Source organism: Stigmatopora argus, chromosome 10, assembly GCF_051989625.1.
Source record: "Stigmatopora argus isolate UIUO_Sarg chromosome 10, RoL_Sarg_1.0, whole genome shotgun sequence".
NCBI classification, from domain to species: domain Eukaryota; kingdom Metazoa; phylum Chordata; class Actinopteri; order Syngnathiformes; family Syngnathidae; genus Stigmatopora; species Stigmatopora argus.
The window spans coordinates 14,501,713-14,520,899 of NC_135396.1; the positions used below are offsets into that span (position 1 = coordinate 14,501,713).

General features: G+C 40.0%; 1 protein-coding gene across 2 annotated transcripts in view; it reads right to left on the bottom strand.

Annotated features, from left to right (window-relative positions):
• pde2a (phosphodiesterase 2A) overlaps nt 1–19,187 on the bottom strand; it is a 192,906-nt gene that overhangs the window by 104,791 nt on the left and 68,928 nt on the right. The window contains exons 1-2 of one of the 2 annotated variants that reach the window (XM_077612069.1): nt 13,837–14,066; nt 13,549–13,639 (exon numbers count right to left, since the gene is read on the bottom strand). In XM_077612069.1, the coding sequence (XP_077468195.1) occupies nt 13,549–13,639; nt 13,837–13,871 (126 nt within the window). In that variant the 5' untranslated portion in view covers nt 13,872–14,066. Of the gene's footprint in view, nt 1–13,548; nt 13,640–13,836; nt 14,067–19,187 lie in introns of those variants that run through there. The other variant, XM_077612068.1, reaches the window with a different exon arrangement.

The following is a 19,187-nucleotide window of genomic DNA, read 5'->3' on the forward strand; positions in this document are numbered from 1 at the left end:
CAGTAGCACTTGGAAGTACATCGTTTTCATAGTATTTAACTGGATGCAATAGACGTCCAATTCAAAAAAAATTAGGAGGACTGCAATGCTCATCTTGACAAAAATGGTTTCCCCCGTAAGGATAGGAAAAGATAAGTCCAGAAAAGGCTTAAGTGATCTTCTTCCAACAAAGATTTGTGATCACTGTTTAAGATATGGCGGATTTGAGTGGTTAGCACATCAACCTCACAGCTCTGGCGTCCTGGGTTCTAATCCAAGTTGGTTCACCTGTGTGGAGTTTGCATTTTCTCCCCGGGCCTGTGTGGGTTTTCTCCGAGTACTCCGGTTTCCTCCAACATTCCAAAAACTTGCATGGTAGGCTGATCGAACACTCTAAATCGCCCCTAGGTATGAGTGTGAGAGTGAATGGTTGTCCACCTTTGGCCTAAAGTCAACTGAGATAGGCTCTGGCACCCTCCACGACCCTAGTAGGATAAAGCGGTTCAGAAAATGAATGATGAATGAATGTTTAAGATACACCTTATTCTTAATTTTATTTCTTCTTGTTACTGTCTATCGGCATTGCGGCCATGTTCAGAAGGTTTGCAAAAAAGTGTTCTGTGTTGATTTAAAACCAGCCAGACATGTTACACGTTACGGGCCATTTTAGTGTAAATATGTAAAATACATATTTGTCCAGCGTAAACTTGTATTGTTGATCAGTTGAGCTCAACTAGGACTCAGAGTGAACAGATGGATAGAGCATGAAAAGCAAGCAGGGATCATTGGCACACTCGACACACATTCTGTTCTCCACGGCTGTGGAGTGGCTCAACAGAAGCAAACTTTGTGCCATGAAAGAAACACGTAACAAAAAGAGTGATAACTGTTAATTTTATGACTTCAAGAGAAGCTGTTGACTTTAGGGGTGTAACCATACTAAAGTCCCCCTTTTTACTCCTCAATCTGGATAAAAACTAAGTCTTAAGGTATTTATACAGTGAACGAAAAGTGTACTAACAATCTTAATTCTGTAAACAATTGAAAAGAATACTTTTTATCCTTTATGAACAAAAAGGGATCATTTGAGCTCAACTAGGACTCAGAGTGAACAGATGGACGGGCAGCCCGGCGGATGAGTGGTTAGTGTGTCAGCCTTACAATGGGGGACCTGGGTTCCCCATTTTTTGCATGTTCTCCCTGGGCCTGCGTGCGTTTTCTCTAGGAAGTCAGCTGGGATAGCCTCCAGCACCCCCTGCAACCCTTGTGAGGATAAAGTGGATCTGAAAACCAATTCAAGTGAATGAATGAATGAATACATATAAAAAAATTTTTTTTTTTAATTAACCAATAATAGGGTGGACCAACGACTGAATGGTTAGAGCGTAGGACTCCCAGTTGTGGGGTCCTGGGTTTGAATCCAGCTCGGTCCACCTTTGTGGAGTTATCATGTTCTCCCGGGGTTGTGTGCCTTTCCTCCAGGTACTCTAAATTCCAAAGATATGCTCCGCGCGACCCTTTTGAAATTAAAGCGGTTCAGAAAAGGAATGAGTGAATAACCAATAATCGTTACTTGCCCTAGAAAGAGCTGAAGGTATGAAGTGTTTTTTATTACATTCATATAAAAAACCTCATGAATAGCTGTCCTTGTATAATGACAATAAAAGCATTCAATTCAATTCAATTCACTGCAGTGTCCACAGTCCCAGAAAGGGTTAAAAATACTTGTATGTACTTGTACTTGTATTTTTTTGAATTGAATGCTTTTATATATCATCTCTCATCTCATTTTCTGAACAGCTTTATCTTCATTAGGGTCACGGGGGGTGCTGGGGCCAATCCCAGCTGACTCTGGGCTGGGGATACCCTGAATCGATGGCCAGCCCATAGCAGGGCACAAGGATAAACTATACACACTAACACCCATGCCTAGTGGCAATTTAGAGTGTCCAATCAGCTTACTGTGCATGTTTTTGGAATGTGGGAGGAAACCAGAGTACCCAGAGGAAACCCACGCAGGCCCAGGGAGAACATGCAAACTCTGCATGGGTGGACACGACCTGGATTTGAACCCAGGAACCCAGAGCTATGAGGCTTACGCACTAACCAGTCGCTCCACCGGGCAAGCTGTACAAGATATACAAGATATTTTCTGTACCGTTTGTCCTCACTTGGAGGTACGGAAGCCTTTCCCAACCTTCTGGTAAGACAGAGCACCAGGTTATGTGTAATTTAATTTATACATAATTGAATTTACTAGTTTGACACATTCAAGTGGACAGAAATATACTAGTGTTGCCTCAAATGTAGGGCCATTATAGCCCTAGTTGACATGGACACAAACACATGGAGAAAACCATGAAAAAAGGGTGATAGAATTAATGGTGACAGTTAAATATGGTGGTGACAGGATGTAAGACTTCAATGAGCTGTCCTGATGCACCATTGAAGAACAGAAAGCAAAAACATGAGGAACTTTGTCTGTCATGATCAAATGAATTGTGTTTTAATTAATCTCAGCTTTGGTTCTTTGCAGTATATTTTGCATCGCACAAAAAAAAACTGTTTTCAAAGGGGTCTGTTGTTACACTAACGCAACCCAAAAAAATATGATTTTTTTTGTGTGAATCCTGTCAAAAAAGTAGCAAAAAAATCTTTATCTTGTAAAATCGGTAAAAAAATTAGTGATCCTAACCAATATCGATGCTCATGTCTCAACAATGCAGGAGACAGCTGCTGAAGTGCAGGTAAGAAATCAATATCATTTTTAAATTTATACATTTTGCTTGAGTTCATATGATTAATTCATTCGTTTTCCATTCCACTTATCCTCAAAAGGTGCCACCCGATGAGGCAGTGGTTCGATTCCCACTCAGTGCCTGTGTGAATGTGACCATGAGTGGTTGTTCACTTCATTGTCCACTGCGAATGGATGTCAACCAATTCGGGATGTCTCCTGCCTGCTGCCCGTGGTTGGCTGGGATAGACTCCAGTACCCTCTGAACCCTTGTGAGGATAAGTGGTATGAGCGACGAGTGACTGAGTGAGAGTTATCCTCACTTGGATCACCAATCGCAGGACACAAGGAGAATAACAACCACACCCACACTACGATTTAGAGCAAGGGTGTCAGACTCGGGTTGGTTCGTGGGCCACATTAACGTCAACTTGGTTTCACGTGGGCCGGACCATTTTAGATATAATATTTAGATTTTTTTTAAATAAATGGATTAAAAGAACTGGATTAAAAACCCTGAATATTCAGTTTTTTATATATAATATATTTTTAGATTTTACAAAATGATTTTTGAACTAAAAACACAGAAGAAATTGTTTAAAAAAATTAATATTATTGATTCAAAAGGGGGAAAATCAGGAAATTTAAAATACATCTATACTCTTCATTTTAATTTGATCCTAAAACAGAAAGTCGGCACTAATGATTTACTTTCCCGGGCCACACAAAATGATGCGGCGGGCCAGATTTGGCCCCCGGGCCGCCACTTTGACACATGTGATTTAGAGTGTTCAACCAGCCTCCTATGCTTGTTTTGGAAATGTGGGAAGAAACAGAAGTACCTGGACAAAGCCCACGCAGGTACGGGGAAAACATGCAAACTCCGGACAGGAAGGTTGGAATCCACTGGGGATTCATCCCTCAATCTCAGAACTGTGAGACAGATGTGCTAACAACCATGCCACAGTAAATTTCTATTTCTGGGGATACTTTTCTTAGGAGAGCTCCCCAAATATAATATTCACGTTTTTCTTTCCCGTCCGCTTTTTCGACACGTTGCACAGTCCGCACACTCCTGATTCACACTGTTCGAACGTCCAAACATTTTAAAAATTTATGCAACACAGTCTCTCTCTCAATCTTGCAGCAAACATTAACAGTTGCAGCAAAGCATTTTTCTCTAACATTTTTTCTTAAAAATAAAAGCCCATTTATTTCCAAGGCAAAAAAAATACTTAATTGTTCACATTTCAAAATGTATCTCAGCCAACTTTTTACATACTTTTAAAAATCCAATTCACATGAATTCATTCATTTTCCGAACCGCTTATCCACACAAGGATTGTGGGGGGTGCTGGAGCCTATCCCTGCCAACTTTGGGCACCAGGCAGAGGACCCTGAATTTGTGGCCAGCCAATCGCAGGGCACAGAGAGACAGACAACCATTCACGCTCACACTCACACCTTGGGGAAATGTAGAGTGTTCAACCTGTTTACCACGCATGTTTTTGGAATGTGGGAAGAAACCAGAGTACCGGGAGAAAACCCATACATGCATGGGGAGAACATGCAAACTCCACACAGGAAGAGCCCACCAGGGAGGGATTGAACCCTCAATTTCAGAACACTGAGGCTCCACTCTTTTAATGTGACACAACATTAAAAATTAGGTGACCAAAATGTACTCATTTCCCACTATTGGCAACATCAGAGATCCAATGCCCTAAAACTGAAACTACTCTCTGTGAATGCTTATCTTTCAGCTCCATTGATGGCATTGGATGTCCAATTCCTTTTTTCACCTCAAGGAGCAAATAAACTTTCCTCTCTGGTGCGGTTTTATAAAGTAGGAGTGAATATGAGGCAAACAAAATTCCACATTCGGTCATTTGTGCATTTGTGGGATAAATACAGTTTGCATTCCAGCCAATAAACTGGTATCACTTAATATTACGGTTAACTGGGCAGGCCAGATGGCTTGTTACATATAGCTGCCCTATAAATATTTCACAAGTTCATCTGGGAAAGATCCGATTGAGGCTGTTTTAGGGGAAGAACCCTTGGTTGGATTGGATGATTGCTCTTTTCATCACACTCATTATCGAACAATCCACATTAAGCCATTATTTTGGATGTTAACTGGTCAGGAAAAGAGCAAAAACATTGTTTCCTGTCTAAAACGCTTAAAAGGATGTTATGTGCCTCTTTTAATGAGCAAATCAAGTGCATTCCTGACAAAACGTTGTGCATTGATGAACCTACAACAACTCTATTCAACGTGATACTCGCTTCTTAGTGATGTTAATTCTGCAGTTTTCCTCTCTTTCCTCTGATTGGCTCAGACCCCAAAAGGCCAAGAGCTGGACTAAAGGTTGTCAAAATTCTTCTGGATAATAAATACTCCAATACAAACATGACAAAGCATGCGTTGTTATTTCTAATTTTAAAATTTTCTTTTTATGTTTTACTTTTTGTGGGTGGTATAATGCAAACTACTATATTGTAATAACCATAGTGAATCATCACCGATATGGTGGTGCAATTTAGGAAAGTATTGATTTATTTTTTCCAGTGGTGCTCAAAATTGAAAACGTTCGAAAGCTGACCTTGAAATCTTGATTTACAGGACCCCGGCAAAACATTTTTAAAATCTACATTTCTTTATGAGGGTGCGGATGACAGCTGATTGTACTAGATAGTGATTGGGCATCCAACTGCATGGAGGCTCATATTTCCTTTTCCCAGTTTACTGTCGGTTTGTCCACTGGGATCTATAAAAGCCACTCACTCCAGGTCGCTCTGTCCCTATTGGCACAGCTGAGCTTTTAGAGTATAAGGTATATAATGAAAGGGACAACATCCTTTCAGCCAAAGGAACATTAAAGGTGTGAATTTGAGTGCATTTGAGTAGATAGATTTAAGTGACGTCTTTGTTGGTGGGACATGTAAGATGGAAATTTATCGCCCATCAAACCGAAAGAAAACTTAGACCACACACAAAAGAAAGCATTTGAACAATGATGGTACATACTCTATCTTATGCCAAAGTGTTGGTTAAACTATAGGTCAGAGCAGCGTGAATATGGACATTAAGAAGAACCACCTCTGTTTGAGTAAAATCCCCAGCGGAAATCTCACTCTGAAATCATTCCTTGAGGGTCTTTTCAATCTTTTTTCAGCAATTTTTCTTTGCCGACCTTGATGCCACAGACTATCAAATATTCAGCACATTTCCAATATTACAATGAAAGCAAAGGAGAAAATGAAAAGTAGCAGAGAGAAAAATAACCTTGAAATTAAGTGCTAACTTATAGACAGTGTACATATTGGTTGGGTAGGTAGGTCGGTAGTGAAGAGGAATATATTTTCATTCATTGCTGTTCTGTTACTGTCTTGTGGCATGTTCACAAAGTGCTGGTTCTCTACAATGCAAACATTTAAACTCTCCTCCTCGAATGTATGATAAGGGGAACATCCAAAATGCATGGTTTACATGTTGTATTTTTCTATTATCATATATTCAATGACTGTAGAGGCTGGATTGGACTTGCTCAATAGCATAAGAAATATATAAACTGTAGGCCAGCACAGTGTAAGAAGGGTTACCACAATTGCCTAACAGTTATGAGAACAAGGGTTCAATCCCTGGTTGGTACGGACCTTCGCGTGTGGAGTTTACATGTTTGCCCCATGTCTGTGTGAGTTTTCCCTGGGTGCTCTGCTTTCCAAGCGCATCCCAACTGCATGCTAGGTAGGTTGGTTGGTTGAAGACGATACATAAATTGTTGCTAAGTATGTGAGGTTGAAAGGTTGTTCATTTCACTGTGCCCTACGCTTAGCTGGCAACAGTTGAAAGTGTCCCCACAGTTGTCTGGGATAGGCTCCAGCACCCCCGCAACCCTTGTGAGGATAAGCGATATGGAGAATGAATGAATTTATTCCATAATGGAAGGCATGACTGGCCAGACTAGTTTTCAATTGGACTTTCTAAAATAATAGTAATGTTGTTCTTCTCAAAAAACTGCTTTTTCATCAGAGTTCAAAGATGTTGTTTTTTAATTCGTTGTGAATTGTGTATCGACATCTTTTCGTTCAAGAGAACTGCATCTGTAAAAAGAGAAAATCAACTACAGCTATTTTTGTCTTGACTTTTTTCTCTTCAGTAGGTTGGTATCGAGCTCTATCATTTCTATCAATTCTGCTTCTGCACTGCTGACTTGGTGACATGGAGATCATCCACTCTTGACAGAGAGCATAAGCCTTCCCACGTTAGTTCTATGCATTAGCTTCAAGAATGTGGAAAAAAACTAAATTTAAAATGATTCCAAGACTTAAAACAAAACAGACTGTCAATTTTGAGGTAGAATATTGGTACCTATGATTGCTAGAATATTACAGCCATTAAGAATCCAGCAAATATCCTAAAATACATGTGAAAACGGTGTAGTGCATCAGTAACTATAGTTTTTATAGATGATCTTTTAATTCAGGCAGGAGACGGGGGACACGTGATGCATGGGATTTCTCCAAGTACTCCGGTTTCCTCCCGCATCCCAAAAACATGCAGAATAGTCTGGTTAAACACTGTAAGTTGCTCATAGGTATGAATGTGAGCGTAAATGGTTGTCCGTCTTCATGAGCCCTGCGATTGGCTAGCCAGCGATTCAGCGTGTCCCTTGCCTGGTATCCGTAGTTAGTTGGGATAGGCTCCAGCACCCCCACGACCCTTGTGAGGATTAGCGGTTCATTAAATGAATGAATGAATGAATTATATATTGTAATATTAAAAGATTCAAATTATACTATCATGAGATAAAAGGCATTTTGTTGCTTATTTTTATGTTACGCGACCTGAAATGTATTTTGTTTGAGAGACTTCCAACTTTTAGCGGTGTAACGTCTGTGTGAGCACAAAAATGCTTTTAATGTTTGCAGAATTAAGTAAGATTGGAAGAAAAATAAAATTACGAGATTTAAATTGTTACATGACGGATTTTTACATCACTCGAACCGCAGACCTTTTGGCGATACAAGGTCGATGTGAAAACATTTTTGAAATATTTAAGGTTTTCTTTTTTGGATTTTTTTAAATAAAATTGGAGAACAACTTTATATTGTCAGTACAGGAAAATATAGACAAAAAAAATAAAAACCTCCAATTTTTTTGTGTCACAAGGGAGATGTTGTGGATATTGTTGCTTCCTCACAGAAAATAATAATAACAATGGTACTCTGTTACCTTTTCTATCATATAATACCTAATTTAGGTTGATTTTTGTTCATGTCTGACTCTAGTATTATGCTTTTCAGTTAGCAGCAAAGGGATGCCTGATAGTGTGTGGTTGGATGATCAAAATTTAACATCACATTTTTTTTAAATCCACATTTGCTTGCAAGATTGACAAAACTTTACTGTGCTAATAATAGCTCCTATTTTGGAATGCACACCAGACTGTGTTTTCTGCACCAAGGTGTTTAATGTTTACATTATGTAAGTGAGAGCTAATTTACTACAATTGCTGCCAAGTTCTCATGAGGCCCATTTACAGTAAAAGTGGTGAACACCTTAATGTCATTTAAGCAATGTAGAACAAGACCCAGTATGCCTTCCCTTTTCTGACTTGTGTTTTCTCATTAATGCCAACGGAAATAAAATATGGAAAAGCAATTTTATCTTTTTTTTTCTTCTTTTTTTTACACGTCAGAATTGAAATTGCCCCTTTGTGCTTTTTCAAATCAAAAGAGGAAACAAAAGTGGTTCAGGCACATGATAGAAATAATGCTGTGCTATGCATTTTATGACGCTCTGTGACACTTGCATCTAAAGCTGTCAACTCCCTGCACATTTTCCTGAGCTGTATCCATTAATAATGAAAGTCACATGTTGCCCCTTTGTAGCAACTGTGCCTGGGTGTAATTTAACAGAAGTATGCATTTGTTCATAAATGGACAATTTTAGAAAATAAAAACAAATCATTGCTTGCAATAACTATCGAGAACTAGTAAACAATGTTCCCTGAATTTTTTCATATGTCTGGGCATACAGACAACCTCCCTGAGCACACTGAGGACCAGTGTGAGCAACATCACAAGTGCTCGCTATGGCCACACACCAGTGTCATGTCTACAACCCATAAATGATCTGGTCATAATAACATTTAATGATGAATACCCATATATAAAACAATAAATGTCACTAGGATATGCACAAATCTGACTTAAAATGTACCTTATTTTTCACGTCTGTCGTTCTCATTCTCATTCAAATGACTTTACTGCTGAATATGTCACTTGATATAGTCAGGTTTTCACTTATATGCAATATTTTTCCATCATGTTTTGTAGAGGAAACCTTTCTCACCCAATTTCATCACTTATTCTTCTATTTGCAAATACTCTGACAGCCATTCCATCTGAAAAAACTGCATTTCGTTATTATAAAGGGTTGGCAGCAGCTCAAATGAACCGTTAGCTATATGCTAACCTGCAAAACAAAGGCACTGGACAGTGTTAGTCATAGTTTTACCTGTAATTACCGTTTGTTGTAGTTTGCCAATGATAGATTGGCAGTTTCTGAGTTGCATTGCAAAATGGCAAAGAAAAAAATGTAATGTGTTTATTTTTTTTACAATTCAGGTTGGATTGCATTTTGAGCACTGCACATGCTTGCTGTGTGCGGAGAACACGAGAGAAGTGCGCAATTGCATACGTGTGCAGCTTAGAGGGATCATTAGTGGTAAATAATAATGCCAGACTCCTACTATAATGTGATGGGAAATTTTGTGATGAGCACAAATAGTATATTGAACTCTATTCAACACATTTCAATTAAGAATTTATTTAGCTGCACAAAAATTAATGTCACATTACCTAACTTCTTGATCCACTTGAGTGAATAGTTCATGATCTAAACTGCATGAATTATCTAAACATTAATGTCATATATTATGATGCTAATAAGACAAAATGCTAAAACACATTGGACTGGAAGGAAGCTGAAAAGTATGCATTTCTGTACAGTTGTGATCTTCAGCAGGCTTCAAACAGAGATAATTATTTTCAACCTGCAGGTTGGCAATACGCTCCGATGCTGTTCGCTTATTCACATTACATTCAAAAGGTGCTTCCTATGGGGGCATGACTGGACTGTCTCATATGATTATGATGTGACAGCAAATTAAATGTCGCCTCAGTGATGCAGTCAGTATAAGAAACCATCAATTACGGATGTACTGCTATTTTGTGGAACGGAGATATCATTTCGAAAAATGAAAGCAAATATTTTTAGAGTGAGAAGAAAGTATTTGAGGAGGAAATATGAAATAATTTGCCAAAAAAAAAATTAATGGTCTTAGTTGCATCCTGTTGCATCCTGTTTATTTTGTTCCCTTGATGAATATGATATATTACAGCCTTTTATATAATCAGAAAATAAAACAACAGGGTTTGTAACAAATGTACTGTCACTGTGTGCATAAGTGATCTTTTGCAATGAGATAAAATATATTCTAAGTTACTTTCCAAACATTTGTATTCTTATTTGTGTTGGTTGTTAAAACCTCAATGGTTTGAAAGTTTGGATTTGATTGTGTATGCGTGTGTGTACACACATATATATATAAATATATAATATATATGTATATATATGTACATATATTATATATTTATATTTTATATATATATATATATATATATATATATATATATATATATATATACACATAAGCACCCCACCTATTTGTGGTTCATGATTCTTAACTTCACCTTACTAAAATCAGTGAAATAGTTTCTGCATTTCAAAAACACAGACTAGCAGAGAGTAAATTTGGTGCAGTGGGACTAACAAACATGCATAAACCTTTCATAGTTTTTTCTTTTATTTTGCGTACAGCATAAAAGACGGAACCCACTAGAGATCGAACCCTCAATCAGAACCGTGAGGCGGACTCAACCACCAGCCCGCAGATATTATTCAGGATTTTTTTTTTTGCATTCCGCATAAAAGGATTCCATCTCGATTAAGGAAAAAAAAACAAGTCTCAATTGTGTATAATTCCCTTAAAGTAATAAACATGTATTCATTGACAAAACAATTAAAGAGGATTCATCAAAAAGCTTGAAAGAAAGTATAGAGTATGCATGAAATGGGCCCAACATCAAAAAGCCACTGTAACATTGGTCCATGGAATGTTGGGTAATTTTATTTGTATGCATTAAACGTATCCTCATGAAAGCACATTTGAAATGAGTTTGTTTGGCAACATTATGCGTCACCACACTTGATAATATGGTGCGAAGAGTGACGCTAAAATTCATTCACTTGCATCATTAATTGTTTAGGCCTCACCACTATCACAAGACAAGTGAATGTGTAAATTGGGCAACAAAATCTTCTGGAATAAGATGATAGCTACCTCATGGACACTTAAGGTCTAACTAATTAATTCCGACCAGCAACTCCTTGTATTGTCAAAAAGGTATCCACATTTTCCTCCCTTGGCTACACAATAACATTTATCTTACTGAATTTCAGCCTCAGGCTCGCACACAAGCATGTAAGCGCCACATGATTCCCTGACAAATTAATCCCCACATCTGTTCTGCTGAGGGCTGGGAAGAGATTAACCTGCTGCTTTTGCTGCCTCATTGCTTCAAGTTCTCATGCAAAATGTGTACACACACACAGTAAACATTTACACACACAGACATACTCATGTAAGGTGGTGCCAAAACCTTGACACAGCCAAATGTGCCACTGCCCCATGGTCAGGTAGTATCTTTGTCATCACTTGAATTTTAAACTACATCATGAGTCCAACAGTTGCCAAAACAGACTAAATTAATCTCACGTAATGGACCTCTGAGACTCTGAGATGTGTAATTCTCAGGGGCAAGGCCAACAGGTGGCGCTGCACATGAGTCAGCAGCCACTTCCAAGGATTTCACGTCATGGCAACACCTTAGCAATGAGCCAAAAGTGGAATGTTGTTAAACAAGGTTTTAAGCGTCATAGCTTGGCTGTGGATATACGCATGTGGACGCCTCAGTCATGACAGCCAAGTAAGTAACCACAGATAGTAACATTGCACCCATATCTCAACAAAGACACACACACAAGACACTGGGCTGAACAAATAACGATTAAAGTTAATCTGGAAAAAAATACAAGACCAAAGTAACCTCATAGGGGAGCAGCAAGAGAGAGAGGTATTGTTAGGTTTTAGGAAAAGTGGTGAGTGAAGGAATGGACCCATGTGTATTAAGCAAGGGTGTCACACAAGGGAATGGGGTGCACTAAAGAATTCTATATTAAAATAAAACATACTCACTAAAAACATTCCTTAATACAAAAACCAGGGAAAAGTGACAAAGTATCAACTTAAATAAGAAAACCAAACGTACGGGGGTAGCGCATCAGCCTCACAGTGGGAATCCTGTGTTCAAATCCAGGTTGGTCCAGCTATGTGGATTTTGCATGTTTTCCAGGGCCTGCGTGGGTTTTCTCCGGATACTCCGGTTTCATCCCACATTCCAAAGACATGCATGGTAGGCTGATCGACACTCTAAATTGCCCCTCGGTCTGAGTGTGAGTGTGAATGGTTGTTTGTCTCCTTGTGCCCTGGGATTGGCTGGCCACCAATTCAGGGTGTCCCCCGACTCTGGCCCAAAGTCAGCTGGGATAGGCTCCAGCACCCCCTTGTGAAGATAAAGCGGTTCAGAAAATGAGATGGGATGAGACGTACGGGGGAAAACATGACAGGTCTGGGGAGGACTGGACGTGGGCATACATGAACAGAAGACATGGGGCTGACGAGCACTCAGGGTTTAGACACAAAGACAGGGGTTGCCGAGACAATCAGAAACAGCTGGGTGACAGGAGAGGCAGCGAATAAGGAGAGACACCAGGGGCGGGCAACAACAGGTGAAATCAATGGGAAATCACAAGACGGGAAAAAATCAAGAATACACAAAAACCCAATTTAAACCCCAAAGGAACCTAGACCTAACCGGAATTAAATTCTGAGATACACAAGAGGATCTTTGTAAAATATCGTGACAAAATATGTTTTATCTTGTTTGTATTAATGCAGTGTAGAGAATTAATTCTGAATGGAGCAGGTTCACAAACCATTTTCATAAAAGGTTTGTTCAATTTGAAATGTGGATAAAAACACACACTTGTTGCGTAATAATCATGCTGCTGGTGCTTGATAAAATGTGCATGCACTTGTGTGTATGTATGTGGGGGGTGGGGGGCGATCTTGTAATACAAATCGAGAAACGACATTGGCTGTATTATATCCTTTGGTGAATGGACAGGTTGAGCGAAGACAATAAGACACCAACACCATATCTCACATGCACGCATGGCACAATAAAATATGCGGTTACCCAGCACTCAAACAAACGCTCCCTGGCTTTAATTTCCTCCCTCAGATTTTCATGAGCATTTTGTCTGTAATGATTTGTATCTGAACCCTTACACACACCACTCCACGCCTCACACACAGAAAAAGCAAGTGATAAGAATCAAACCTATTCAATCATAAGGGGAAAAGAAGGCTCCAGCCAATGGAGCACAAACTTACCTTCTACGGAGACAAAAGTTAACCCAAAAAAACAAAAAAAAAACCTGTGTGGGTATGTGTCTGACATTGAGTGTGATTTTGTAAAGCAGTTTCATTATCTACACTACCTGAGGGTAAGGGCGATGACAATCAATAAAGGGAAGAGAGAATAAGGGTGGCGATCTTTTTGTATCCTGTTTGAGTTCCTGTTTTGACACTACGAATCATGTAGCCACAAGACAAGAGAGGAGATTCTACACTTACCTGGACTTGTTCAGAAAACGTGGTGGATTGTCTACTTGTCAGGCTTGGAGCTGTACTCTCCTCAGGAGGCAGTAACACTTGCTGACCTCGTCTACAGGTGTCAGAAAAAGAAAAGTCAGGACACAAGCTTTTTTAAAAAAATGTGTACAGCACATAAAGTCAGCGTTCACAATCCGGACAAAACAACTCGCACATACACTAATCTAGTAACTTCTGAGCTGAGGAATGCAGGAATTTAAACATGTGCAGGGGAATGCAAGGTGAAAGGAAAGTGCGATAAACCCTTACAGGTCTTTTTCTTTCTTCCTCTGGAACGCGGTCATGTCATCTCCACCTGTCGTACGCAGAGAGAGCGCTGGAGTCACACACGCACTGACGCACGCGGCAATGCTGTGATGCGCAAACTCGCAGCAGCAACAGCAGCCTGGGACACACACTGGTACACTGACACCACGAGCTGCAGCTCACACAGCTCAGAGTGAACACGGTCTTTCCTCCTCCCACCCATATTGCTTGCTCATCCTCAGGGTCTTACTGCCTCCATCATCTTTTCCCGTGTTTCACTTTCTTGTTTTTCCACCAGGATGCCCATGAACACACATTCAATGGCAACAATGTTATGCGGGGAACAATAAGGCGCCGAAAAAAAGTCTAGCGGTGAATTTTGAAATAATAGGAACTGAACAGGGCGGCTCGGCGGATTGAGTGGTTAGCGCGTCAGCATCACAGTGGTGGACCTGGGTTCAAATCCATGTCGGTCCACGTGTGTGGAGTTTGCATGTTCTACCCAAGCCTGTGTTTTTTCGGCACTCGGACGTTTCGTCGAAAGACGTTTGGTCCCCGGATCTTTGGTCCCCGGACGTTTGGTCGACCGGACGTTTGGTAGAACGGACGGGGCGTCGACCGGACATTTGGTAGAAAGGACTCTCTCTCTCTCTCATGCTTATAATTTTGAGAGCGAGAGATTACCTGGTTGCTCGCTTTCAACAGTAAACTCTCTCTCAACTGTCTCTCTCTCTCATAATTGGACAGCTAGCGAACCCGGCGACCAAACGTCCGCTCGACGGCCCGTCCGTTCTACCAAACGTCCGGTCGACCAAACGTCTGTTCTACCAAACGTCCGGTCGACCAAACGTCCGGGGACCAAACGTCCGGGGACCAAACGTCCGGGGACCAAACGTCTTTCGACGAAACGTCCAATTTTTTTTCCAGGTACTCCGGTTTCCTCCCACATTCCAAAGACATTTAAAGTAGGCTGATTGGATACTCTAAATTGCCCCTAGGTATGGGTGTGAGTGTGCATGGCTGTCCGTCTCCTTGTGCCCTGCGATTGGCTGGCCACCGATTCAGGGTGTCCCCCTCCTCTGGCCTCTGAGATAGGCACCAGCACCCTCCACGATCATAGTGAATATAAGCTGTGAGCAGTGGACGATAGTGCTGGGAGAAGAGGCGACCGAGAATTCCCTCATTGTTATAGGAGCGTGAGATCTCTCCCCGGTCAGATGGAGGAGCTGTCGGTGCCAGGATGCAACAGGAGAGTTGTGTGCTTGTGTGCTTTGAAGCCCCCCACCGGCCTCTCCGCTGCTGCTGATTAGGTGATAGGACAGCTTAGGAGGATCTAGGCAAGGAAGATGATCACCTCCAGACTACTGAGGGACTGTGCGGATCATCTTGAAAGAGTGATTCTGCATATTTAACCTCAGTCTCAGTCTGCAGAAGGTCCCCACCTTGTGGACTTTTTGTGTGTGGCTCCAGTTTTTTTTACCTAGGTTTACAATGTCTTCTGTGTCTGTGCTTGCTACTGTCTTGCTACTGCACCCAAGAAAATTTCCCGAATATGGGATGAAATAAGAAAATGAGATGTGGAACCGAACAGTAGTCTTCAAACATAGGCTTTGCTTATAAAAAATAACTAAATACCCCCCTTAACATCACAACTTAATAACTGAGAATGTTAAAATCTGTAAAAATGTTGTGTAAACCTAACCAAAGTCATTGGGCAAACATAAATTAAATGACAGAATCTTAAAATATAGTAATATACAAAATTAAATTGTCAAGATTTACACAGAATGAGAGGTATTGAAATTGCACAATAACAATTATATATATGCAATGTTGTGCATCTGCATAGTTGAAACTGAGGACGTAAGGGGAAGTCAGAATCCGCAGGGCGCGGATGACTCAATGGAAAACGAGTATGTAGATACGTAGACTTTTGTTGGAATACAAAATTGAACATGGGTCAGAGGAGGCAGTAAGTCCATAAAGAACATGATTTCGGTAAGATATTACAATACAAGATCAAACCAAGTGGCCCGGTGGGAGAGGGGTTAGCGCATCAGTCTTAATGTTCTGGGGTTGACAGTTCAATCCCAGGTTGGTCCTCACTGTATGGAGTTCAGATGATCGCTTCGAGCTTGTGTGGGTTTTCTCCTAGGTATGTGTGAGCATGAATGGTTCTACAGCAGCCCCTGCGATCCTTGTGAGGATAAGTGGTTCAGAAAATGAATGAATGAATGATCTTATTGCCAATACATGCTGTAAGAAAAGGAGCGTACACTGTTTTTAATAAATATCATCACTTTGAAACATAACATTATGAATCCAATTTGACTGCCATCGTAATATGCCATGATTTCATTACTTTAATGTTCATTTGGCCGAGGAGTCAACAAAAGTGCACCAGTAAAAAATAAAAATCTTTGGTTTTAATTATATTTTGGTTAATAAATTATTAATTTTAAAATCTAGGATCTTAAATGTAAGATATTTATCATTCAATAGCCACTGATATAGGATGTTAAGAGAGCCCAAGATGCTTCTGTGTCAAGTTCTCTTCTTAACTCAGTCAGATTGTTTTATTTTTATTCATTTTGGCTAAATTTTGAACTTTTCATTAATTCATTTTCCAAACCACTTATCCTCACAAGGGTCAGAGGGAGTGTTGGAGCCTATCCTAGCTAACTATGAGCACCAGTCGCGGGACACCCTGAATCGGTGGCCAGCCAATCGCAGGGCACAAGGAGACAGACAACGATTCACACCCGCATTCATAGCTAGGGGGAATTTAGAGTGTTAACAACTCTACCCTGCAACGCAAGCCTGGGGAGATCATGCAAACTCCACACAGTGAGGACACACACACACCTGTGATCGAACCCATGGCCCCAGAAATGTGAGGTCGAGGTGCTAACCACTCAACCGCCGGGCCGCCCCGCAACAAGAGTATAGATTTAAAAAAGAACTGGTGTCGATCTGCCATGATCATTTAATTGATCAAACTTGAATCGAATGCAAACTGAATATCGTTTGGAAGATAACTAACGATCACCCAAAAAGATTCCACTGTTGATAATTGTCAAGCATTTTATTTCTCCCCCGTTGAGATAAACTGTAAAACTAAACACACTTAACAAAGTAGGGTACAACTGTTCATTTTAGTATATTTAATCATTAGAATAATTTCAGCAAAAAGATATGTTCAAACAACTTCCTCATGCCCATCCCCAATGTGTCAAGGGAAAGTGACTTTGCAAAACAAATCGCCAAGTTATTGACAAAGGACCAATTTGTATTGCAAGTGACCGGGAAGTGACACAGGCTCAGTCCCGCCCCTTGTCTGCGCACTGCATACAGAGTGGCCACTTGTCAGAAGTGTCTATCAGACACTATGAATCTGTATCTGCCTCCTCTCTTGACTATGATAATGCTGTCGCCTGATTGGCTATGTCAAATGCTGTATGAGTTACCTCGAAACCCCCTCCAACCAAAGTTCCTACTTCTTGAAGAAAATATCAATGCATGAAAAGACTCGTTCAGCTAACAATTTGTTCTTTTGAATTATTCGTTCGTGAAGGACAGAACAGTAGGCTACTGTTTTCTCCCACTTTAAAACTTATGGTTTATAGTCCATTGTCAGGAGCAGCGCGTTAGTCCCTCCTGGCTTGCCGTTAGGTTAGAGCAGCTGCGAGTGATTCATGATTACTTCCAGATGTGTGTATTTAAGCACCACGGAAGTGGTATTCATTTTCGGATCGTACTGCGTGATACTGCATACATCGCTGCAGAGGTACTGTTCTCCATGCTCTGGTTTTGTTTCGTTTTGGGATGTACAAGTCCTTGTTATTTTGTAAGGCTTTTGAGTCATTAAAGTTTATCATGAGCACAATTCGACTCGTCCCCTCCTGCTTCCCCGCTACTGGGTCCAAATCCCTCCGATCGCGCCATGACGTCTCGGCGCAATCATAACATCCATTGTGCCTACTTTATTGATGGGCCTGGAAAAATGTTTGCCAAGTTAATCAATTTTAATTTTGGCCGCAATAAAATAATTCATTTTAAATTTAGCCGTAAAAATGAATAATTGAAAATTATTGGAATATATATACAACTCCCGCTATTAAATCATTTGCACATTTACAAGAGAAAATCTGTGTTTAACTCGTAGTTTTAAAAATAACGATAAACTGCATGCTTAGCGCTTTTGCGTCGTTTATAATCCATAACATTTTTTAAAAATGGAAATCAGATTCCGATAACCATAGTCTGCTTACTAACCATTAAATGATTCCCCTACCGCATCCGAGCGGTCAGGGTTATAGTCCCAAATCAAGAAGAAAATTGCGTTTTTTTATTTAAGACTAGTGGTGCGCAATACTTGGGGTCAACGTGGTTGTGGAAATGCATGAGCCAATCATCTAGACTGAAGTGTCCCGACCTATAATTAGCCGCTTTGCGATCACGCGGATTACACAAGCTAGCGTGGGCATACACTACACACAATCACGGCATTTGACCATTTATTTGACCCGCATGGAGAAATATTGGCAATATGCGTGAGGAAAATTTCTCAAAATAATTTTGGTTCAGCGACCAAAAATAGAACATTTTTCTGCATTTATTTATATCGCAAAAGCTCAAGTGAAAAAATATGTATGGAAATATCTCAATAATTTTCTACCAATTATTTATTGCTGAAACCTTCAGGTTATTTTTTACCGCAGCATATATTTAAAAAAAAATAGCTTTCTGGTCAAATTTGACAAAGCAATTTATTGTTAGTTGTGAATTATTGTTCCAAAATTGCAATAGATATACTGTGCATTAAAATACATTTTGCTTTCAGAAACCCTTTACCTTATTCAATGGAAAAAGCCATTCAAATGCTTAGGAAAATTACCTTTGTGTTGTAAAACGATGAATATTTACACGTAAAAAGCCTCAAGAACATTCCTATTTGTACGCTGCCAAAACACACTTTCATTAGCAAAGCATTATCATTTTTACTACATTCATCTTCTATTTTTCTTCTTTTGTTGTTGTCGATGATGACGACAGGGCCTATGTCCGATTATTATTATTCATTTACAATTGATTATGCAAAGAGCCACACTGCCTTAGTTCATTTCTAAAATGCCTTGTATTGTTGAGTGATTTAGTTCCCTTATATTTGTATTTACTTTACTTTATTTGTTATTATTGATGTGGTAAAATAATGTACTTTTGCTGTTAATTACTTATCTCATCTCATTTTCGGAACCGCTTTATCCTCATTAGGGTTGCGGGGGGTGCTGGTGCCAGAGGCAGGGGACATCCGGAATCGGTGGCCAGCCGATCACAGGGCACAAGGAGACAAA